The sequence below is a fragment of the Zingiber officinale genome, chromosome 5A (genome assembly GCF_018446385.1).
Source record: "Zingiber officinale cultivar Zhangliang chromosome 5A, Zo_v1.1, whole genome shotgun sequence".
Classification (NCBI taxonomy): domain Eukaryota; kingdom Viridiplantae; phylum Streptophyta; class Magnoliopsida; order Zingiberales; family Zingiberaceae; genus Zingiber; species Zingiber officinale.
This window is the reverse complement of record NC_055994.1, coordinates 6,865,746-6,889,795: the sequence shown is the minus strand read 5'-3', so window position 1 is coordinate 6,889,795 and position 24,050 is coordinate 6,865,746. Positions and strand designations below refer to the sequence as shown.

Sequence of the window (24,050 nt, the reverse complement as noted above, 5' to 3'; positions counted from 1 at the left end):
ATTGAAGGCATTTCTAGCTCCGGTTTGCAGATTATACATTCCTTCTACTTGTGGAACTAAAGTTATAATTCTAAAGCCCTTGAAAATGTTCCCAACTCTTAGATTGTACAATGTCTCTAACTTTTAGTAATGACTATGTACTTAATCATATATCTCAACCTTAATGAGAAATCACATCCAAGGTGCAACCGACTAACATATTGATAGGGTTAAAACTCCAAACTAATTGGAAACAAGTGAGATCATCCACCCCAGTGACTGACGTGCTACAAATCTACAGCGTATCTGAATGGCTCACCTGAATGACTCTTTGATGATGCATGCAGATGGGAAGATAAAACAGCTCTTTTACAAACAATGAAGCTCACGTACTAAGCCCCTATAGGTTAGGGGAGTTGGGGATTCTAGAGAGTATGGGGCTACCCTAGAGGGGTGGTTAAAGTGACGGCTTCACCTTTTTCTCAAGCTCACGTACTAGACATGAGATTGCTCCATTTGTGATTGAGGAAGGACTCATCTTGGTATTACTCACATAGATGAAAACAATACAACGCTGTTGCTCACAAATGGAAAAGACTCTACCTCCCAGCCTTTAGCTTATTAAAAGATGAACATATATTCTTAATTGCACAAAATGTCAACTAATCAAAAAATTAATATTTGTAAAAATGCAACAGAACTGTCTCAGAGAACACATCTCGACTGACATTTGGTATTCCATGATTCAAGCACTTGATTAGAATGGTTAAGAGGAAGCTTATTTTGAAATATGCAAAAAGCGCTAAAAAATCCAAGTTGGGTGTTTAAACTTCTGAAACTACAAAGGGCACGAATGTATGACCCAGATTTTATTGAAAGTTGTTAATACTAAGCAGTAGAAAGGATCACAGATTCTTACCACATGCAATATGAATAAATAAATAAAACACGTAGTAATTGTAAAAGAAGCAATTATTGACACAATAACTGAAAGATGGAATGAATAAATGAATCATCAAAGTCACCTCCAACTTAGTTCGTTAACTTGAGAAACTAAGGTGCAAGCGATCTTTGTGTGTGTATTCTGATAACGGCAACAAAAAGAACGTCAATTCTAGCGAGGTCAGCGAACAACCGAAGAACCAATTGATCAACTTGATCATTTAATCAGAGATAATGCAACTGCTTTACCGCTTATTAGCACTTTAAATCCCAACCGCGGAAATAGTCTGCCGTTCCCAATATTCCTTTGCTTGCTTCACCATCTCAGAACGCTCACTCCGCAACCTCTCCTTCCAGTACTTTTTGCATCTGACAATCAGTTGAACCAGATGACATACTTTAAGTTGATATTATGCATTCGATAAGTTCATTAACAGTAATCACCTGTTCTTGAACAGGAGGTCCAGTTCTGTCATATGCACTGCATCCTTGTACATACCCACCTGCACAATGTTACCTTGTTAGAAGCAAATTCTATAATTGGTACTTTATACTACTTAGAGCAAACAAGAATCTACTGAAAAAAACATTAAGAAAGCTGAAGAAAAAAACATTCTGTTAGTGGCTCGAGTTTGATCCAATTTGATTGCCAAGGAGGTAAAACTAAATCTATAAGTGGCTTACAAGCATGGCCTTGAAACCCATTGAACATACATAGAATGCATAAAAATAGATGATGCCATTCTGGCTTAGCATTTCATTTTCATCTCATGAATCAAAATACAAAGACTGATTACATGAGATGTAATCCCATGAAGCACTCTTCATGAGAGGGAGATCTTCATTGATCATAATGGTTAAATAACACTATCATAAACCATTGAAATAATGCAGCAAATGAAAGGCAGAGAGAGAGAAATGTAATCAAGTTACAATTACCGCTCTACAAACAGGACATTTGGCTGATTTAGGAGCTTCCTTGAGGCCTTGGAAGAGCAGCACAGAAGCAGCTGAACAAGCACAACCTTTACAAAAAAGATGACCACAACCTAATGCATACGGATTGAATACAATGTCCTAGAAAACCAACAAAAACAACAGACTTGGTTAAACAAACAAGTATAAAAAAAAATCATCATACCTAATGCTAAATAGATATTGAGCCAGAAAAAATAGAGCAGAAAAGTAACAAAGCAAATTGACTAAAAAAAGGTAATCAGTTAGAAAACCAGGTAGGGCATACGGATGATAAAATATTTTTTGCAAGAGCTTAAGAAATCAAGACCAACAAAATGAAAAAATTATTCGAACATGCCCATATCAATGTCGGCAAAATTTGAGACCCAAAATCTGAATGCAAACCCAGGTCTGCACCAGCAATCTGAAACAAAATTTCAAGTTCAAACTGAACTCGCAGGGTCATAATACTACAACTATGCTTGTTCTCTTTAGTCATTTCTGAGAATCATCATTAACTTGTAAACTTAGGCATCCCCAAAATGAGATGCATATAAGCGAAACAAAGTCCTAGTCCTTGACAAGAAAAAATACTCAAAAATAGGGTCGCAAAGAAAGGTAAAGAAATCTTACCAAGCAAACGGGGCAGATCAGGCTGTATTCGTACTTCTTTGAATTTAAAAGGGTCATGGTCATTACAGGTTGTGTATCTGATAGATCACAAGAAACCTTGTTGAAAAACTCTCCAGGTTCACCCATGTCTGACCCTCTGAAATTTAAATAAAATGCACCCAGTTCTATGAGCCATGGTGACTGCAAAAGCTCTATTTGTTTGGCCCGCATCATAGTCTTGAAGTTTCTTCCATCAACAGAACCATGTACCTATGAAACACAAAGAGAAAGCATGACAAAGAACAAGGAAAAATACAGATTGTATTTGAAAACAGGAAACCGAGTGATATTGGCAAGCTTGCAACTTACTTTGTCATACTTTTTAAGTATTTTGTTTATAGCAATAGCATTCATAGTGACATAATCGAGTAACATTCTTCCTTCTTGTATCATAATTTGTTGATCATCAGCAAAACAGTGCCGCAAACGCCACACGCATCTATACAATCCAGAAGAAATATGAAGGTTGAGGAGGCGTCTGACTCTTGAGCTAAAGCATACAGCTATCTCTGAAGCTTCCTTAGTAAGCTCAGTAAAGAACCTTTGATTGCATGCTAAAGTGATAAAAACAAGTTAGCAACATTATTAGCATATCAAATCTAGATAGAATGACAAGTATCAAGTTTTAATATTTTTTTTTTTCAAAATTTATATGTGCACTCTAGGTGCTGGATTCTTGTTGGCTGAAGGTTTTATTACCTTGTGTTAAATCAAACCCTAGGTATTTTAGTGATTACAAAAAGTGATTTATTTTTGAAATGTTAAGAGGGGGAGGTCCTCATCAATCTCACATTGCCATAAATATAAATGGATGGTGTTCATTTGACATCTATTATATATAATAGTTACCATATTTGTATATATTATTTGTTACCATATTATATCTATATATTAGGTAATATATATATATATAGGTCAATTAGGCAGATTTGTCAATTAGCCTAATTATAGTTTCCTAAGATAGATTCGAGTTTGTATATACACATCTAAATGTTTAGGAAAGCAACAAGGTCAGATAAAAATAGGGAAGTAGAAGCAATAAGGGTGAACAACAAAAGTTCACTCGATATTATTCTAGACAGAAGAGTTTATACAATACAAACTTCTCTATATTTCTTATCATAAACAACTGTGAAAGAGATTGCAGCAGAGGAAACAAAATCTACCGAAGTACTGATGAAAAAAAATGAAGAAAAGAAAATGCAGAAGCCAGGTGAATTTCACTTCACCTAGCAAGCTGTAACAAAATGCACGCAAACTGTGAACTAAAGAAACAGCTACGATAATACTACTCTTTCATATCTCCTATAAAAATTAAACCAAGACTTTCATTATTGGTATCAAAAGGCCAAGGTATGAACACTATTGATAAATAAAGTAGTTCCTTCAACTTCTTTAGCGACTGCAACGAGTGGTATTAAAAGAATTACATTAGTGGCAGTGCAATACTTATGACACAAACCTTCAGATTTAATTGAGATTGCCTGAAAAAATAATATAATATTTCAGTTCATATGAATTTGCAATCGTCGATTACCAATCTAAAGTAAACTCGACTCGTTGGGAAAGAGGGCATACATGCACAAGAATCACATTGGTCATCCTCCGTCGGCAGCTCGTTGCCCTCGCGTTGTTTACTGACATTAATGGCACCACCATCATCGCTCAGAGAGCGGCAGATCCGGCAGCTCTTCAACACCTTCTTGAGACGCTTATACTCGACATGTGAGCATTTGTTCAAAAACGCCTTTTGTTCTCCATGCAGATACTCCGTGAATGTTTGCCCAAACTTCATCGCCGAACCCCCAAAACTTGCATGCGCCAAAGCTGAAAAATGCACAACTCCGACCATCAACCCGCAAATACTGGAATGGAAAATCATATCAAGATTCAACGAAATCAAACTCAGAAGACGAAAGATCGTCACAACTCACAAGCATACAAAGAATCGAGATAAACAACACTTTCTTGCACCGTCGGACAAGAAAAGAGCGATTCATCATCTATAATGAAACGAAAAGTCCCGAAATCGAAAGTTGATCGCGAGGACGACGGAAAAAGGCAGAAACACTTTACCGTTTGGATTGGATCAGGAGTCTCTCCCGGAGAGCTCGGCGAGATCTGAAGACCTAATCAATGGCAATAAGGACGATGCGGAAAGTCGAAACGTCAAGGTTTCGCGAGTGGATAAACCTCGAGAGGATTAAGCGAAGCAACGCAAGCAGAAGCGTAACCGCTCTCTTCTCCTCCCGAACTACGTCTACGTGTTCTATAAAGCTTTTCCCAAATCACATGGCTTCGCTCCTCAATCTTCCATAATTTATTGATTCGTTTTCGGCTTTACCTCTCCTGAAGACCCGTGTAGTTATTGGAAGAAAGGCTGGGCCCCGAGGAGACCGCTTCTTGGGTTGGGCTCCGTGCTTGTGTGTTGGGTCGTTGATCGGGTAAAGACTATGAGAGTGAAACAAATGTGGGGGAGATGGTTTCAGTTCAGGTTGGAGGCGAACTGGGCCCAGTACGGGCCCCATTTCGTCGTGTAAACGGTGTAATGAAATACCGCGCGAACACGTGGCTGGTCCAAATTTAGGTGTTGGAAGCACTCGCAGAACGCAAAAGGTAGCTTTTAATTTTTATAAATTGAGGGGCACCTTTTTTTTTTTTTTTTAATTAGAATACTCAAAAAGGGATTCTTTAACCATTAACTATTTTATATTTTAAATATTGATAAAGATGTTAACTTGGTCGGTCCTTGGAGCCAAATGCACTCTTTACTCTGAAGGCGGGCAAGGGAAAGTAGTCAACACTCAACAACAGTGACAAAAAATTATATAAGAAATGTAAAAGGAAAGAAGAGAAAGAAAGGAGAAGTACCGAGCAAACGTTCTGCAATACTGCAAACTCTAGCTCGTAGCTTCGCTATGAAAGTTCCCAACGAGGCTGAACTCTAGTCGCCACCATGAACTTACAGTTATAAAGGTTCACAATGAGGCTGCACAAGCTCACGGCAACGCTAAGAACCTCTCCACGGCCGATGCAAGTTCAGTTTCATGGTTGCCGCAGCCGAAGTCGGGTGGGCCAAAAAAAACACAATCAATCGGCGGACAAATTTAAAATTCATTCGTCTATTATTTTTCGATAGATAAACAGGGCACAAGGTTAGTAAAGTCCAACAGGCTAGTAGGCTTGAGTGAGCCAACAAAATTGGCCAGGCTAGGCGATTTAATTTAGAAACTTTTAGAAGTAAATTTAATCATTCTCAATCAATACAAAGTGAACAAAACAGATATTTGTTCGACATGTTTGATATCAAGTACTGCATCAAAAACTGAATTAATCGACATGTTTGATATCAAGTACTGCATCAAAAACTGAATTAATCGAACTGGTTATGCTGGAAACCGTACAGCATTTTGTTTCAGTTGTATAAAACAATTAGTCAGTTCAGTTGGAAAAATCACAATCCAAATATTGACCGTTTCAACATGCCCGCCCAAGTTTTAATAGCACTGAACCTAACTACCTAAGCAACATGGAGCTGACCTGAAAATCTTTCGCCGATCCAAATCGACAGGAATGATCCAAATCGACAGGAATGTTAATGAATCGTCGAGAACCAGACACAGGCAGCAACTAATAAACAAGGGACAAGGTGCCAAATGTAGTGGTGGCATGGTGTAGTTGGGCAGTAGTACCAGTACCTGAGATTAAGATAGTTGCACTCGGTATTCTCATTGCAGAAAAAAATTGTATGCAAGTCCGAACATGATACACGGAGTGGAGTTCTTCAATGCCTCATTCTTTTACATGGTTTGGAAGACAAAGACAAGCAGTTACATTGAATCATCCCATTTTACAACCCAAGAAGAAAGGTGTGAAAGTATGACAAAAGCTGGAAAGAGGGATACACACACCAAAAGAAAAAGGAAAAGGCCAGAAGAGACACTCGGCTATACCTCCTATAAACGCCCCTCTAATTCAAAGCCTCATGTACTAAGTTATACGGCACCAACCATGCAGAAACCTAATAGAGGGCTCGATGGATCAAAAGCCACCAAGAAAAGTGATATAAAGAACGTGCACAAATCATTACAAGAGGTCAAGATAAATAGTCGATTCTCCGTGCACACCATCCCAACTAATACCGGAACAATTTTGGTGATGAAATCCCCCTTCATTCCACATCGCTTTGTTGAACTCGTTTCTAGAATCTGTCATTCTCCTGAATCCATGTGCTTGTGAGGTGACAGCATGAGGTGTTATGGGAAGGGATCTAGCCAACTTTCAATTATAAATTTTTACTGGCTTCTCAAACGTGTGACGGTTCTGCAGGAAAACATAGGACTATTGATCTTTGCGCAATTGATGTAGGTAAATCTACAAAAATCTGAAGGGTTGATAGGGTGTTGAAACGGAACCAGGAACAATCTGAAAGGAAGTTATACCTGATTAGTTGTGTAAGCTTTTTTTGGAGCAGTGTCGGAATGTTCTAAACCAAGGTACTGCTCCCAGGCTCCATAAATATCTCTTCTCTGCACCACCAATGTAATCAACTTCATAGGGAGAAAAACAGAGAAAGAAACACCAAAATAAACATACCTGAAATCTATTGGATACAATGTCTGAATCCTGGAGATATTCAGGACGTCCAAGTGATATAAAAGCAAACTTCCACTATTTGAACAAAAGAATTCTATTAGATCTATCGATAAGTTGGATATCAAGATGTCAGATATAAAAGGGTGAGATATAAATGTAATTTGAACAAACTTTAAAAAAAAATCAGTTTAGAAACTGAACAAGTAAATGCACACATGTAGCATAGGAAGCTGACCATTAAGTAACTGACATGTGCATTACAAAAAACATGATAGAGACTTATAAAGACCTCTAAAATAATGGAAGATGTTAATGCAAATGAACACTTGATCAAAGAAGTAACAACAAAAATAGTAAAATACCTTTGAAAATTCATCATCAGGAACTTGTAGTTTCGTCTGAATGCGTATCTTGATATCGGCTAAAGTCTCACCTTCCTTAATTACAAGGAAGAAAGGCTCTCCAAAGTTCTGTACTTGCTGCAAGAAGCATAAAATGATTAAATGTTCTTTTTGGAAACAAAATAACGCAAATAAGATAAATAAAAAACTAATTATTAGCCCTAAAACATGACATAAGAAAACATGAAGTTGAAAATAAAGAAAAATAATTAAGAAAATGGGATGATTTTTATCATTAAATAGGCATCTCTAAGACAAACATAGTGGGGGGAAAGAAGGAAGGTTTCATGGATAAAAAAGCATCTGTTTCAAGAAATTAATTCAATTAATCATGGAGTGTAGGGAGTATTGACAACCACAACATAATTCAAGCTGAGAATCCCAAACAGCACCTGTGAGATCTCACTTGCAAAGGGGAAATGGCATCGAACGTGCAAATAGCCAGACAGGATATAAGATACCACAGGTTTAAAATAAATAATGTCCTCAACTGCTTTGCAGGCGATTTAGAGTCTTCTCCATGGGTTTTAGTTCAGATTGTTCTAGGCCAAAATACTCAAGGTACACAATGAAGTAAAAGGAAATTTCTCCATCTTTATTAGATTTGAAGAAAATAAATAATGTCTTCAACTGCTTTGCAGGCGATTTAGAGTCTTCTCCATGGGTTTTAGTTCAGATTGTTCTAGGCCAAAATACTCAAGGTACAGAATGAAGTAAAAGGAAATTTCTCAATCTTTATTAGATTTGAAGAAAACTCAAACAGGAAAAAAATTGCAGACTTCATGGATAAAAATAGTTACATAACATTACAATAGATAAATAACCTATATGGAATTAAACCCATAACCACAAAATAAAAATTGACTCGACTTAGAACTCCAGTTCACATAAAAGCAGAAAAATCTCATAAATAGAAAAATATGACGAAGACATGACATTTGTACTAGTTGGGAGACTTAACAACTTGATCCTTTGGATAATCTTCAAAAGGGTTGTCAGTCAGACTTTAAGAAGATATATCTGATTTTCAAATCAGTAAAATCTTCTAGAGCATAAAAAGGGGAAGATGTCACAATTGCAATGTCTGCTAAGATGAAATGACTTGTCAAAGGATTACAGAGAAAAGGAGACAGATTAGACTGAGTAAAGTATGGTTTTACTCTGAAAAGATGATAATATGTGAAAAGAAAACTGTAAAATCTTGGCATCTTCATGAGAGAAAGAGACCAGCAGAAGGGAGACAAAGACTAACCTATCTGTTAAGTTGCAATCATAGACTGAAACCTTGTTGAGAAAAAATTTCTTGGCGCAAAGCTCAGAAACCATGTTGAGAAAAAATATTATGATACAGGTAAAAGAAAACAAATAGGAATTTTGTTGGTGAACATAAACTATACCAGATTTTAATTATTAGAAAAGAAAAATGACAACTCAAACACACTAAAATTACCATTTGGTTCTGATTAGAATCTCTAGTAAAGTGATAAACATGAATCATGCGATCATGAAGCCCAAGGCTTTTCTCTTCCTCTGGAATCTGGAAGGATGATACTTCATTAGACTTGATAGGTTACTAGCGCATAAGACAGCATAATAACAAACATCAACAAAAAACAACAAATACACTAAAAGCATCCCAGTTGAATATTAAAAATGAAAACTCACCTCCTCTGCACGCAAAGTCCAATACTGATCATTAATGTTTTCAATTTTTTCACCTGGTGGAAATATCTGCATGAACAAAGAGTCAAGATGGAGGCAAGAATACCTCAAAAACAGCTTTGACAAGAAAGAAATTCCATGTGTAGGGGTGCATGGAAACTAATTGGCAAAAGATACTAAATCTCCAATAGGATAGAATTTAACTTTAAAATACCCGCCAATAACCAGTACGCACTAGAAAAAAGCATTCACATGTAAGCACATTCTCACATTTAAAGTATGACACAAATATCAGCTAAAAAGCCAGAAATTGGACAAGGTAGAGCTCAACCTCTATACCTAACAATGTAGTTGAGCAGAGAGTTAACTTTATGGACCAATCCCATTTAGGAGTAGACAAAATATTAATTATAACCCTGCTTATGTGAGCTTTTGAATTTTCCTCTAAGAACATTAATAACAAAAAGGTACCTTGTAGATTTTGTGATAGAAAACCTCAAGCAGCCTGACTTCAGCATCTGGATGAGAGAGCTCAACCTAAATGAGAAAAAAGAACCATAAAAAAGTGTAAGCCATAAATAAAGTAACATTAAAACAATAAGATCAATGCAACAACAAATGAACTCTCTTTCTTCCATCACAAACTGCATATTCAAGAAGAAAATAACCACATCACATACATGTAATTACCTTGGTCTTGAGGTCATTGATTACATCGGCTACAGTACTATTCTTAGGAAGTCTAATGGTGTGAATTGCCACCTGAAGTTGAAAAAGTTTACGTTTAAGAAAGCTTCATAAAAACAAAATATAGCTACAGAAGAAGTGAAGGTTTGAACCACCTCTTCTTTTGTGGCATGATGGAAAGCTACTTTCAGAGTTTTTAAACCTTGCAATTCGGGGAGAGGAATATCCAATATCTCATAATACAAAATATCAGAAGTCTGCAGCAGTTAAATCAGAATGATTTAATTGAACTAAGTTTTAATGTAAACAATTAGTTTGGATGAATAAATATTGTAAAAAAGTTGAACAACTTGGTTATAATGAACCAGCATGTCTAACAGGTGGTCTACACCCCGGTATTTGATGGGTTGTGGTTTAGGCTGCTGAGAATAACAGTTGTGAGATGTAAGGCGAATTTTAGATGAATCATCTACACCAAGTTGACGCGCAACCCTTTCAACAACATCATCATATGTGAAAAGTTTGGATCTGAATAGATATCATATCAGAGTAAAAGGTTAGAAAGATGACATAGCTAGGTACAATTATGCAAATTATATTCTCAAATACTTACAACTCCAAGGAAAAATCATCTTCCTTTGGCTTCTCCAAAGATCGAAAATGAACAACCTATAACATCATATCATACAAACCTTGAGTATAGGTCTCACAAACCCATGGTAGGGCAGAGTAGTTACTAATATAGAAGATAATTAAAGCAAACAAAATAATAAACCAATAATTACCAAATGCCAAACACTCAATACTGATCTCTTGTATTATCTATAATTCCATTTTAGAAATGTATGGAGGAGAAAATGGTAGGTAGCTTACTTTAGTCTTTTGTTTATCACTGTGTCTGATTTAAGCTTATATAAGGCCCTCTAACATCTATTGCTGACCCCATTAATTTTTTGTTTGTCTACTGGGTGTCTGGTTTAAGCTTATATAAGACCCTCTAACACCTATTTCTAACCCCAATTATTTTTTCAACTCTCTCAGATTAAACCTCACTCATGTATCCTACAAACTCTTGCTATCCTATGTTCCTTTAAAAATTCTGCAAATTTGATCATCCATAGACTGGATTTTGATGGGTTTAAATGTACGGCATGGATTTTGAGGAGAAAAGAAAAAGGTAGAGAAAACTTCCAATTGAAATTGTATACAGTATAGTATAATATCACAATGGTGTGACATACAATTTAGACTCTGCTTAGTGTCCATATGTCGCACTAGAATTATTCTAGAACATTAAACTCAAGCAGTCAAATACAAGCGCATCTTTTTGATTTTTTTTTAAAGAGTTAATTACTAAATCTTTTTTTTTTGGTTGAAATTTAGTTACTACATCACTTGTGTACATTTTACAGAATGTCAAATCTGTCACAACCTTTGAAGCTTTTCAAATATATCATATGAAATAGGTTTCAGCAAGAATCTATCACCCATCAAACTGCATTCCATCCGCTGTCAACTTGCTGGCAAAGTATTGATGCAGTGGAATGCCTACTCAGCTAAGTTATCTATATCACCTACCAACTCAACAACTATTAAAATAAAAAACTAAAAAACCTAGATTCAGCACCCACCCACACCTTGATTGCCCTAGCCACTTGCCCTTGTGGCAATCTAAACGTTGCTGGGGTCTCTGCAGTCTGCACCCCCTCCAGTGGTGGACTGCTCATGGCCTTGAAGGAAGATCTCTAATGCTCTTCCATTTTGATGATATTTCATTTGGGGTATGCATTTAGTTTAATTTTTGTTATATTTTCCTTTGGCATTATTATAGTCCATACACGCCAAGCGAACCTTGTCTCTTGGTAGGCCAAGTTCAAATAAGTTCTGGGGCTTGTTAGGAACCTAAAACACTGAATCCATCCTCTTTTATAAAGTTCCATTAGAGATTGTGGTCCCTATGAGCCCAATAATAAACTTAATAGCTGCATGGGTCACGCCTTTATAAACAATGTGTTCAGACATGATAACAAAGGGTAGGCCCTTTGTTCGAATCCCAACTACGGCACAGTGATTGGCATTTTCCTAAAGTAGGATTAAAAATCTGGGATGTTGGCGGCTGGGCAAGAAGCCATTATGATTCCGAATTTACCCGGTGGGCAAACCGGGGGAAGGCCGTCCGCCTCTAGGATTAGTTGAGTCCAAGGCTCCTCAGATACCTGGATTATCCCCCAAAAAAAAAAAGGGAGTAGGCCCTTTGGTTCAAAGATGTGGCTAGCGGGCAAGAAGCGAACACTCCGTGGAGGCAAAGAAAATAGCAGTAGAGGTGAAGGCATGGGCAAGAAGTGCATTAGAATGAAGTTGATGATGGATCCAGCCAGGAGGATGAAGTCTAAGTCAAGCTCATTGAGACTGAAGTTGGGGCAGCAGGCTTTTGTTGCCAAGGACACAAACACTCACTTTGAAGGGCAATTGAGGAAGGGATCAACTGTATTAAATTAAGTAATAGTCATTGAGTTGGCAAGTGAAGTAGACCACATGGCTGAATTGGCATTCCATCAACAAGTTAAAAGCAGGGATGATTTTTAAACAGGCAATAAATTTGTTCCACAAGTCTAAAACCATATGATAGATTTGGTAAGATTAAAAGATTGTGATAGATTTAAAATCCTTACAAATATATGATGGGTTAGAACCCAATTTGGAATAACAGATTCAATTCAACCAAGAATACAATTTTAGTTTCATAACTGTGGAAACCAAGTTATTATGCATTTCACTTCTCAACTGTGCTTTTTGTCATAGTAATTTTTTGATGGAATATCTATAAAACATTTTTGTTTGACTTCAACATCTGCTGAACGTCTAAGATCCCATCATGATTAAGAGATTGGACATTTTCCAATCAATTTGTTTCCTTCTCTATGTTTTTACTGATTGCTTTCTTCAGGAAAGACTCCATAACTCTAACTTGGATGCAGAAAGATGATAAGAATGAAATTCATTATAGATCAGAAAGACAGACCTGGCGGTTACGAACATACTCCAAGAAAGAAGGAACATCAGGATATCGAAACTGGTTCCTATTTGCCGATGTTAAAGATTTTTGATAGCAAATGATATCTCCGTCTTCAAGCTACATTCAGAGATACATACAAACTGATGAATAGGATAGCAGGTAAAAAGTTAAAAAGGAAATTGTTCATCATATTTACCTGGCTTGACTTGAAAGACATCCGCATGTCAATATGCTCACACATGACATTCGGTTCAAACTTTATTTCCTAAATATCGAAGCAGAGTGCAATTATATATCCTTATCTTGGACTAACATATAATATAGAACATGAAAACAAAACTATAAAGAACAATATTTTGTTATTGAGGTGTATTCGTCTAATAATAAACATGTGTATGAAAAGTCTATCACATAAATAAAAGGAGAGTTGTATGCCCATTTTTTGGGCAGAAAACGTTATACTTTTATATATTTAGGGAGAAAATTGAGAAATAAAAGTGGATTTCAATTTTCCTGAAAATCTTAAAAATTTGAAACATGTTTGGTATACAAAACAAAACATTGGTGTAGAGTGGAATTTGTGTGATATTATTTGTCTAGAAAGAAAATTGTCATTTCAATAGCCAATCTAATGGAAAAAAAAAAGGAAAAATTATTTGGTCTGATTATTACATGATTAATAATTCTTTTATTGTTCCTCCTATTTGGTAGAAAGATTTTCAAAAGAATATAAAGATGAACAATTAATCACTAATGCTCAGTTTACATGGAAGGATGGATTCAAAAATTGAAAAAAGTTTTCCGCACAGAAAACTTTCCATTGTTCATTTTGTAAGGAAGGATTGATTATTTATCCTTCCCATTGTTTACTTGTTAGGAAATAATATAAGGCTGGATTTACAAATCCTTACGGGGATTCATTTGTTAACAAATTTTTATCACCCAAAATCGGACGGAACGCCTTTCCTTCTCGTCTATCACATTCTTGCCTTCAACCATGCGAGCACAGACAACCCTACGCAACTTACCCAGCACGGTCACTCGCGTAGGCATCCCCACAAGGCCACTCTCGAGCATGAGCAGCGAGCATCCCGACACATCTGCTCATGAGGCGAAGCTTCTTCTCCTACCTATCCTATTCGGACTTGTCAACAACTCGACGGGGATCGTCATAGAGACTCAGATCGCAGTGCTACTGCTGAAGGCGAAGGCTACGGTGCTGGAGATCCAAGAGGGAGGGTCCGCTAGCGAGGTGGAGATTCTTCTCCCGCTTCCCCTGGTCAGACTCATTGTCATCATCGACAGTTCGGTGGGGATCGTTAGTGGAGCTAACATTGTAATGTTGGTGTTGCTGCAGCCGAAGGCAAAGGCTGCGACACTAGAGGTTCAAGAGGGAGGGTCTTCCCTTCTTCTTCGTCTTCCTTGCTGTCACGGCCGGCTTCATGTTGTCCATTCTGTGCACCCCCAATTTCTCTCTCTGCCCTCCTATGGATTCTTTTTCTTTCCCTAATGATTCTTTCCTCTTCCCTTGTCTGTTTTTTCTTTTCCCTTCCCTTCCCGAGATACTAATTTCTCATGACTCTATTATAAGCTTTTTCTAAGTCATTGAATATCATATGTAGATCTTGTTTTTGCTCTCAATATTTTTCAATTAATTGTCTAAAAAGATGTAAAAGCTTCTATTGTTGACCTTCTAGGCATGAACCCAAATTGATTTTCACTCACCATGATCTCTTTCCTTAATCCATTTTTATTACTTTTTCCTAAAGTTTCATGATATGACTCATTAGTTTAATACCCTTATAGTTTGTACAATTTTATACGTCTCCCTTGTTCTTATATAAGAGAACTAGAGTACTTATCATATATTGATCATGCATTTTTTTTTTCAATATCATGTTAAATAATTTTGTAAGTCATTCAATACATTGTTTCTCTACACACTTCCATACCTCTATTGGAATATCATCTGGTCCAATAGCTTTTCCATTGTGCATCACATTTAAAACTTGTTTTACTTCTGAAGTTTGAATTATACAATAAAAATTTAAATTTCTACACTCATTTGACCTACTTAAATTACCTAAATTAAGTTGGTCACCTAAACCTTTATTAAAAAATTAATGAAAATACCTCTTCCACCGCTTATTTATTTCTCCATCGTTTGCTAGTATCCTATTATATTCATCGGACAATGCGACAAACAATATGGCAGCGACGGAGTTGTTGAAGGTTACACAACCTCAAATTTTCTAGACCTCTTGTGCGACTCATACAATCAACCTTATGCTTGAATCAATTGGAAAGCTACTCAAGTTTAGAGGAATAGTTGAGAAAGCAAAGGCCCTAACAATATTTATCTATGCATATTATAAAACTTTGGCTATTATGAGGAAATATACTAAGAAGAGGGCTATTATGGAGCCTAGGGTGACTAGATTTGCTACTTCATTTTTGACCTTGGAAAGTCTCAAAGACCATAAAGATGAATTGAGGCTTATGTTTACATCCGAGGAGTGGAGCAACACAAAATTAAGGAGAAGTGCGAAGGGGAAAGCAGCGGAGGCGACGGTAACAAGTATCTCTTTTTGGAATGATGTTTCTTTGACTTTGAATGTTTTCACCCCTTTAGTGAAAGTTTTACGTCTTGTTGACGGTGACAAAAAAAGCCCTCAATGGCCTTTTTATTTGGTGCACTTAAACAAGCCAAGGAAGAGATTAGAAAGACTTTCAAAAAAAAGGAAAATGTCATCCCTATTTTGAAGATTATTGATGAGAAGTTTAAGGGTAGACTTGATAGTCCTTTGCATTACGCCTCTTACTTGTTGAATCCGATTTTTTACGTCAAAGATCCAAGCATACAAAATGACATCAATGTTATGAGTTCTTCAATTGTGTTGAGAGAATTTTTCCTACTGATGAGGACATACAATTCACTATTTCTAATGATGAATTGTTGAAGTATAAGAGTAAATTTGGAAACTTTGCAAGAAAAATGACGGTCGCAGCATATGAGAAGGTGGATGTGTACCATGACTTTGATCTGAGTACATCTCTTTAGTCTTTCTTTTATTTCTATTTTACTAACATGCATGCCTTTTTTGTTGGTGCAATATCCCTCAGGTCAAGGTTGACCTGGGTAACCAAGCTGAGTCTTGGTTTGGGTTTAGATGTTTGACAATAAGATATTGATTGAAGAAGAGTCAAATAGGTCAAGGTTGACTGGATACTTGACTGGGAAGTCCTAACTGGGATGTTAGGCAAAATGAAAGTCCTGGTGAGTGAAGCCAGGCAGAAGAAAAGTCCTGGTGAATGAAGCCAGGCAGAAGGAAGTCTTGTTGAGTGAAGCCTGGCAATAGAAAAGTCCTATAGGTGAAGTTTGACCGGATGGAAAACCCGGTGAGTGAAGCCGGTGAAAGTCCTAGTGAGTGAAGCTAGGCGGATGGAAAACCCTAGTGAGTGAAGCTAGGTGAAAGTCCCGTGAGTGAAGCCGAGCAGAATCCAGATGGATCGAGGATGATCGGACATCTGTGGAGAGTCAGTAGGTCAAAGGATTGATGGATACTTGGCGTGAAAGAAAAGTCCAAATAGGTCGAAGGATTGGCGGATGCTTGCAGAGAAAAGTCAGTGGGTCGAAGGACACTTGTAAGGGAGTCTAGCGGTCGAGGGTGACTAGATGCTAGGCATGATACCAACAGTCGAGGTTGACCGGATGTTGGTTCGGGATGTTTGGGACTTGGTTTTGGACAAAATCAAGTCGGATCGATCCGTGGATCGATCCAGCTCTGATCGATCGATGGATCGATCCAAAGCCGTAGCAGGTCGGATCGATCCGTGGATCGATCGAGGTCCCAATCGATCGATGGATCGATTGGGGGCCGCTCGCGATAAGCGCTGGATCGATCCGTGGATCGATCCAGCGCTTTCGCGAGGCGCTCTGGATCGATCCGTGGATCGATCCAAAGCCTCCCCGATCGATTGGGAACATTCGAATCGATCGGGATCCGACCGTTGGCGTCGTTTATAGTTGCAGGCGTTCGATGGCTGCGGCAAGCACTTCACCGATTCACTCCAGAGCTCTCGCCAACTCCTCCACAGCGCTCACAAAGCTCAGATCGCCAGTTCTCGAAGTCAAGAGGCGGATCAAAGCCAAGAAGAGAAGCTAGGGTTAGGGTTTTGTACTCATTGTAAGCTTGTAAGCTTGTATTTCTTGTATCCTTTCCCTCTCTTCTTGTATTGAGTCTTGTAGGGCTTCTCCGCCCTTGGTAGTTACCATAAAGGAGAGTTTTATTTAGTGGAGGGTGTGTGTGTTGGTGTGGATCCTTGGATTAGTCACCTCTTGTGAGGTGGATACCAAGTAAAACCAACCGTGTTAGCGTTGTGTGTTTGTTTCTGTATTTTCCGCTGCACATCTTTGAAGGAACAAGCAACGCCGAGCACCGAGCGAACGCGACGAGCTATTCACCCCCCCTCTAGCTACTTTTGGTCCTAACAAGTGGTATCAGAGCAAGGTTGCTCTTCACCGGAATCATCGCCGGAAGGGTCAAGTACAACAAGAAAAGCTAGAGGGTGAAGAAGTTGGAGCAAATTCTTCAAGTTCAAGATTCTATCAAGCTCAACTTCAAGATGCAATTCCAAGATGGACTTGGATTTGACACAAGGGTGGCTCCACCATATTCATCTACAAGCTTCGATTCTTGGAAATCAAGAATCGAAAATTTTCTTATGATGGAGATAGAGCAATGGTTTGCTCTCATGGAAGGTTTTGAAGCTCCCACAAATTCCAAGGGCAAAGTACTCAAAAGGAGCAGATGGAGCAAAGACCAAATCCAAAGGGGCGAGGCAATTGGTCAATTTATTGCCAAGCAACATCTTGGAACAAATTGGAGAGTTTGAAGATGCCAAGGAGCTTTGGAGCAAATTGGCAAGAATTCATGAGATCCCCTCCACTGTATCAAATCAAGAAGAATCCAAAGAGGGCGACTCATTGGATCAAGACCAAGAGGAGGACTCCGAGGTTGAGAGATACTCAACCTCAAGAAGAGGAAATCCAGAAGCTTCATCCTCGAGGGAATGCACCGAGGGAAAGGAGGGGCATACTCCTTGTTTCACATTCAAATGATGAAGCCTCCACCTCTGGGATTGAGGGGAGCATTCTCGACTTCCGAAGAAGAAGGAGAAGCTTCTACATCCGGGTCAAGTGAAGAAGAAGAAGATTGTGCCACCTCCGAAATTCAAGAAATATCAAATGGAGGAGCAAGTGTCATCCCTATACAAGAAGGTATAAATGTTTCAATTAAAAATAAAAATCATATAATATGTTTTGAGTGTAGGGAAAGTGGGCACTACAAGAGCAAATGCCCTAAATTGGCCAAGAAGAAGGGCCAAGTGGCACAAAAGGGCAAGGAGAAGCTCAAGGAGACCACCCCCGGGACAAAGAAGAGCAAGGAGCACATTGTGTGCTTCTTGTGTCAACAAAAAGGGCATTACCGAAGTCAATGCCCCAAGGGGAAGAAGATGGTCAAGGCTCAAGGAGGCACTAGTCAAGGGGGAGCCTCCAAGGTAAAAAGGAAGGTAACTTTCATTGAGCCTATTCCCTTGCAAAATGGTAAAAAGCATGCTAGGTCAAATTTTTATCATTTTAATGCGATTTACCATAAGAATAGGAAGCATGAGGGCCTTAAGGAAAAACATGTGGCCCTACATGCCAAAACTACCCAACCTAAGGTTAGGAAGGTAGATAGACACTTGGGCAATAACTCTAAAGATTTTAGATACAAGCCCCAAAACAAATATGCTCATGAATCAAATGAAAAATCTAAAACTAAGGACTTAGTGATAGAAAATCAAGTCTTGAGGTCAAGACTTGATAAAATGGAAAAGACCCTAAAAAGGATGGAAAATATCCTATTAGGGCAAAATGAGCATAGCCTAGGTCTAGGAGCACAAAGGTCATCTAATGGCCATAGAGGTTTGGGATACAAACCAAAGGCTAAGAAGGATGTGCCCTCTTACCATAGAGTTCCATATAGTTATGGAACAAACCCTAGGTCTAGTGGTCAAGCCAAAAATGCTAGGGAAGTCATCCCTAAGAGTATTTTTGCAATAAATGTGACTAAGACTTCTAAGAAGTCTAAGAAAGTCACAAACAAGGTCACAAGGGAGGTTATCCCTAGAGTTGACCTAGAAAATGTGACCAAGGCTTCTAAGAAGCCCAACAAGGTCACTAGGAAGGTATCTAGGGAAGTTATCCCTAGTGAGTACCTAGAGCATCCAAGGAGCACCAATAGGTGTTGGGTTCCTAGGAGCATCTTCTCTACCCCATAGATGGGTTAGAGAGTGTTAACTCCGATTAGAAGGGTAGTTAACCCAACTTTGAGGAAATTGACACTCAAGGAGCATTTTCAAGGTTTTAGTTAACCTTTGAAAATAAAATGGACCTTTTGATTACTCCTTGAAAGAGTAAAATGTGCCTAATGGTGGAAGAATTGATTTTATTTTAAAGTGGCACAAATTTGAGAAAACACAAGAACTACCAAGTTGGGATTTTGGTATGTTATTAGGAAATTAAAGGCAAACTAAGCCTTAATTTAAAAGTGCTACTCTTGAGGAAAAATGGAATATGCCAACATTTGAGGACATGTTTACTTTCAATTGGCATACATTAAATCAAGGAAATTAGAAGTGCCAATTTAGGTTTTGGCACTCTCTTGAAGCACTTTAGGGCAATCTAGGTTTAAGTTGTAAGTTTAGCTAAGACTTTAAGGATACTTAGATAGTTAATCTAGGTATATTTTATTTATGCTAAACCTTGCCATGATTGTTTGCCCATCATATGCCATGACATCATGTCTATTTTTGCATTCATGTTTTATTATGAAAAATCCAAAAAAAATACCATGTCATGACATTCATACATCATGTAGCAATAGGATATTTTCTTTTGAAAATTATTTTCTTTTGATGTATGCCATAACATAATCATGCATTTAGTTTAATTCCTTGTAATTAAGGACGAATGGCATTTAACGACACTTATTAACAAGTGACATCCTGGGTGGATGTCTAATATCTCTAAAATGCCTAGATAGATATGCATGATCCCTAGAATAGGGCAAAACCAAATTTTACATCTCACAAAGACCTCTAAGGTGACTTGTATGTGTTTTAGTGCATATTATATACAAGTGAGATGTTAGGATGATGAACAAAGCTCAAGATGTTGATTTAGTGCATTCCTTTGAGTTTTAAATTCATCAAAACACATAGTTATGTGTTTTCCCATCGTTGGGAAAGCTAATGTACAAGTCATGTGCATTATGCCCAAGGAACATGATGGGATATTGGTTTTGAAAATGTTTTAAAATGTTTTGGAAAACCTTGGTGAAGGCTATCTTTGATAGTAATCACCATTGAATAGTTGAACAAACTTGAAGAAAAACACTAAAGTTTTGCAAGTTTTCAAGTTTGTGTCAATCTTTGAAAATATGATGTATTTTCAGAAAGCTATTTTCCATGATTAAGTATGCCTAAATAATGTCTACACGAAATTTCATAATTTTGGATTTTGTAGAATTTTCTAGGGGTTTCGAAGTTGACTGAAATGGAATTTCAGCAACTATCGAGTCTCGATCGATCCATGGATCGATTGAGTTCCATGAATCGATCCATGGATCGATTCAACGGCTTGCAGGTGCTCTGGATCGATCACCGATCGATCGGGAGTCTGAATCGATCCGTGGATCGATTCGAAAAGGTTCAATCGATTGGAACCCAACTCCATCGATCCAAGTTGCTGATTTTGTCCGGGAATGCCGATTTCAGCATCTTTGAACCTCTTTGAGTCTAGGTAACCATTCCAAACCCCTTAAATACATTTGTATACATACAAAGGGTGTTTTCATGTTGAAAACAAGGATGGATTGGTTAACGAAGACTAAGTAGAAGTTTAGGTTGAGGTTGTTTCAAATTTTGAATATTTGAACCTCAAAACTTCTAAATTTGGGTTTCCTAATGTTTTAGGGATTCCAAGTCATTGTTGGTGCAATGACAGAAGTTACCACCATGTCTTTAGGGGGAGGGACTCTTTAAAGACATGAAAATTATTTTTCATGAACCTTGGAAGGTGATTAACCTTCTGTTGTGGACTTGCTCAAGGTTGAGCATTTAAACTTGAAATGGGGAGAAATGGGGAGTGGATATCCTCATTATTTCAAGTGGACACTCAAGTGGTAGATAATGCTCAAGGTTGGGTAGTTGTCTACATTGAGGGAGAAGTTAAGGATAAATGAAGGGTATGAGACCTTCATTATCGTGTTGATCACAACGAGTGATGTTGTGAACAACGATGAGCAACTCTTCGGGGGAGAGTCTTGACAAATGGATTTGTTGAAGTGTGCCCGAATGGAGCATAGGTTGATGTGTGTCCAACGATGGGTTGATGTGTGCCATAGGGGAGAATGTATGGTTAAGCTTAGTCCTTCATTACCTATGGAAAGGTCAGGGGGAGAATGAAAGGACTCGTGAAAGGAAGTAAGTTAGGCTTTCATTACCTAGAGGAGTTTGCCCTCTTGGGGAGAATGAAGAGCTTAATTTATGCTTCATTACCTAGTGGCGTGAAGGAGGCTATGGGATTAGCCTAACTTACATATGGGATTGTAAGTGTTATTGTGGTATTGTCGAACATCAAAGGGAGATTGTTGGTGCAATATCCCTCGGTCAAGGTTGACTCGGTACCAAGGTGAGTCTTGGTTTGGGTTTAGATGTTTGCGATAAGATATTGATTGAAGAAGAGTCAAGTAGGTCAAGGTTGATCGAATACTGGGAAGTCCTAACCGGGATGTTAGGCAAATGAAAGTCCCTGGTGAGTGAAGCGGTGAAGAAAAGTCCCGTGAGTGAAGGAAGGAAGTCTAGTGGTGAAGCTGGGCGGATGGAAATCTGGTGAGTGAAGCGGTGAAAGTCCTAGTGAGTGAAGCTGGCAGATGGAAAACCCGGTGAGTGAAGCCAGTGAAAGTCCTAGTGGTGAAGCTAGGCGGATGGAAAACCCTAGTGAGTGAAGCTAGGTGAAAGTCCCGTGAGTGAAGCCGAGCAGGGAAATCCAGATGGATTAAGGATGATCGGACATCCGGTGTGGCAAGAAGGTCAAAGGATTGACTGGATACTTGGCGTGAAAGAAAAGTCCAAGTAGGTCGAAGGGATTGACCGGATACTTGGAAAAAAGTCAAGTGGGTCAAAGGATTGACCGGACACTTGGTAAGGAAGTCTAGCAGGTCGAGGGTGACTAGATGCTAGGCGACATACCAACAGGTCAAGGTTGACCGGATGTTGGTTCGGGATGTTTGGGACTTGGTTTTGGACAAAATTCAAGTCGGATCGATCCGTGGATCGATCCAGCTCGATCGATCGCTGGATCGATCCAAACCTGTCCCAGAGAAACTCGGATCGATCCGTGGATCGATCAGAGGTCCCAATCGATCGATGGATCGATTGGGACGCTGTCGCGCGATAAGCGCCGGATCGATCCGTGGATCGATCCAGCGCTTCGAGCAGAAGCTCGGATCGATCCGTGGATCGATCAAGCCCCCGATCGATCGGGAACATTCGAATCGATCGGGATCCGACCGTTGGCGTCGTTTATAGCCGCAGGCGTTCATGGCCTGCGGGATGCTTCACCGATTCACTCCAGCCCACAGCGCTCACAAAGCTCAGATCGCCAGTTCTTGAAGGATCTTGGAAGCTCTCCAAGTCAAGAGGCGGATCAAAGCCAAGAAGAGAAGCTAGGGTTAGGGTTTTGTACTCATTGTAAGCTTGTAAGCTTGTATTTCTTGTATCCTTTTCCTCTCTTCTTGTATTGAGTCTTGTAGGGCTTCTCCGCCCTTGGTAGTTACCATAAAGGAGAGTTTTATTTAGTGGAGGGTGTGTGTGTTGGTGTGGATCCTTGGATTAGTCACCTCTTGTGAGGTGGATACCAAGTAAAACCAACCGTGTTAGCGTTGTGTGTTTGTTTCTGTATTTTCCGCTGCACATCTTTGAAGGAACAAGCAACGCCGAGCACCGAGCGAACGCGACGAGCTATTCACCCCCCCCCTCTAGCTACTTTTGGTCCTAACATCTTTTACCTATTTTTAGATTTATTATTTTTTTTGTCTCTTTACTTGTTTAAGTTGGATGGTGGTTCAATTATGGTGGTGACACTCTAAACTTACAAAAAATGACAATGAGATTTCTCTCTTGGACAAGTAGTTCATCGGGATATGAAGGGGTAAATAGTAATTCATAAATTATGTTATCTATTCTTTCTTTTTATAAGTTTTTAATAATTTTCTAATTGTTTAGATACATACTAAGAAGAAGAATAGGCTCGAGACATCATAATTGAATGATCTTGTATATGTCAAATTCATCCAATCTTATAGAGAGAAATGGGCGGAAATTTGCTTCTATCCTCTCAAGGTAGTGAAGCTCAAGATTGGCTTGTTGATGATAGTGATGAAGATGAGGTCGAGCCGGGTTCCGGACTTGGAGAATGGTGGCAGAGGCCTCAGGAGCGGATGAAGTGCTACAACCAAAAAGGAGCATAAGAAATATCTCTATTAGAGAACTTGTTGAAGATTTAGATACATCGGAGGAGGAAAATGAAGATGTTGATTTTGTGTCCGATGATGAGAGGATTACGGATGTAGTTGATGGTGTATGTGTAGATGATTTAGAAGATTAGTTATGTTGAGTCTAATACTTTTTGGCTTGTTGTCATGTTGGGTTGAAATTTTAATTTTAAACTTAGATTTTTGGTATAAGTAACGATATTACTTTTTAGTATTAATATGCTGATGAATTTTTATTACTTATCTTGATAGTTGCATTTATATATTTATTTGTACCTTATATAAATTGTATTGTATTGGATGAAACTTATTTATGCATGAAAAAATTCAACTATCTAGGCATCGCCAAGGCGACCGAGGCGGTAGGCGGTCACTGACCGCCCCGCCACCTATTGTCATTTACAACATTATTCCTTACTGGTACATGTCCCTTTGACTTAGTACTCTTAGCTACTATTTTCAACTTTGATATCATCTTATCCCATGTCGTATTAGAATCACTATATATTTCACCTAATGCTTGTACTTCTACCT

General features: G+C 38.5%; 2 protein-coding genes across 6 annotated transcripts in view; both read right to left on the bottom strand.

The window, feature by feature from the left end:
- Positions 1 to 815: 815 nt before the first annotated feature.
- On the bottom strand, positions 816 to 4,869 carry LOC121979507 (probable E3 ubiquitin-protein ligase BAH1-like 1). 2 transcript variants are annotated; one of them, XM_042531499.1, is made up of 7 exons: positions 4,627 to 4,869; positions 4,129 to 4,377; positions 2,860 to 3,104; positions 2,512 to 2,760; positions 1,861 to 1,998; positions 1,366 to 1,424; positions 816 to 1,290 (listed from the first exon to the last, which is right to left on the bottom strand). In XM_042531499.1, exons 2-7 carry the CDS (start codon positions 4,343 to 4,345, stop codon positions 1,185 to 1,187), a joined length of 1,014 nt encoding a protein of 337 aa, XP_042387433.1. In that variant the 5' UTR covers positions 4,346 to 4,377; positions 4,627 to 4,869; the 3' UTR covers positions 816 to 1,184. The 2 variants fall into 2 exon arrangements, with proteins under 2 accessions (XP_042387433.1, XP_042387434.1); XM_042531500.1 differs by lacking the exon at positions 4,627 to 4,869 and adding an exon at positions 4,013 to 4,034 and having other exon boundaries at positions 4,129 to 4,360.
- Positions 4,870 to 6,301: 1,432 nt separating this feature from the next.
- Positions 6,302 to 24,050, bottom strand: part of LOC121979506 (ubiquitin C-terminal hydrolase 13-like) — a 37,052-nt gene continuing 19,303 nt past the window's right edge. For 2 of the 4 annotated variants that reach the window (XM_042531497.1, XM_042531495.1), the window contains exons 20-32: positions 13,109 to 13,177; positions 12,919 to 13,029; positions 10,510 to 10,565; positions 10,244 to 10,424; positions 10,052 to 10,153; positions 9,900 to 9,971; positions 9,681 to 9,746; positions 9,213 to 9,278; positions 8,998 to 9,084; positions 7,509 to 7,625; positions 7,147 to 7,221; positions 6,993 to 7,079; positions 6,302 to 6,873 (exon numbers count right to left, since the gene is read on the bottom strand). In XM_042531497.1, the coding sequence (XP_042387431.1) occupies positions 6,832 to 6,873; positions 6,993 to 7,079; positions 7,147 to 7,221; positions 7,509 to 7,625; positions 8,998 to 9,084; positions 9,213 to 9,278; positions 9,681 to 9,746; positions 9,900 to 9,971; positions 10,052 to 10,153; positions 10,244 to 10,424; positions 10,510 to 10,565; positions 12,919 to 13,029; positions 13,109 to 13,177 (1,131 nt within the window). In that variant the 3' untranslated portion in view covers positions 6,302 to 6,831. The remainder of the gene's footprint in view (positions 6,874 to 6,992; positions 7,080 to 7,146; positions 7,222 to 7,508; positions 7,626 to 8,997; positions 9,085 to 9,212; positions 9,279 to 9,680; positions 9,747 to 9,899; positions 9,972 to 10,051; positions 10,154 to 10,243; positions 10,425 to 10,509; positions 10,566 to 12,918; positions 13,030 to 13,108; positions 13,178 to 24,050) is intronic. The other 2 variants (XM_042531496.1, XM_042531498.1) reach the window with 1 other exon arrangement.

Excerpts from the sequence above, each read along its gene's own strand:
- LOC121979507 (XM_042531499.1), bottom strand. The coding sequence starts at position 4,345 with ATGAAGTTTGGGCAAACATTCACGGAGTATCTGCATGGAGAACAAAAG. Across the intron at positions 1,999-2,511 it reads TGATCTGCCCCGTTTGCTTG|GACATTGTATTCAATCCGTA; the intron begins GTAAGATTTCTT and ends TTGGTTTTCTAG. Across the intron at positions 1,425-1,860 it reads AATGTCCTGTTTGTAGAGCG|GTGGGTATGTACAAGGATGC; the intron begins GTAATTGTAACT and ends AACATTGTGCAG.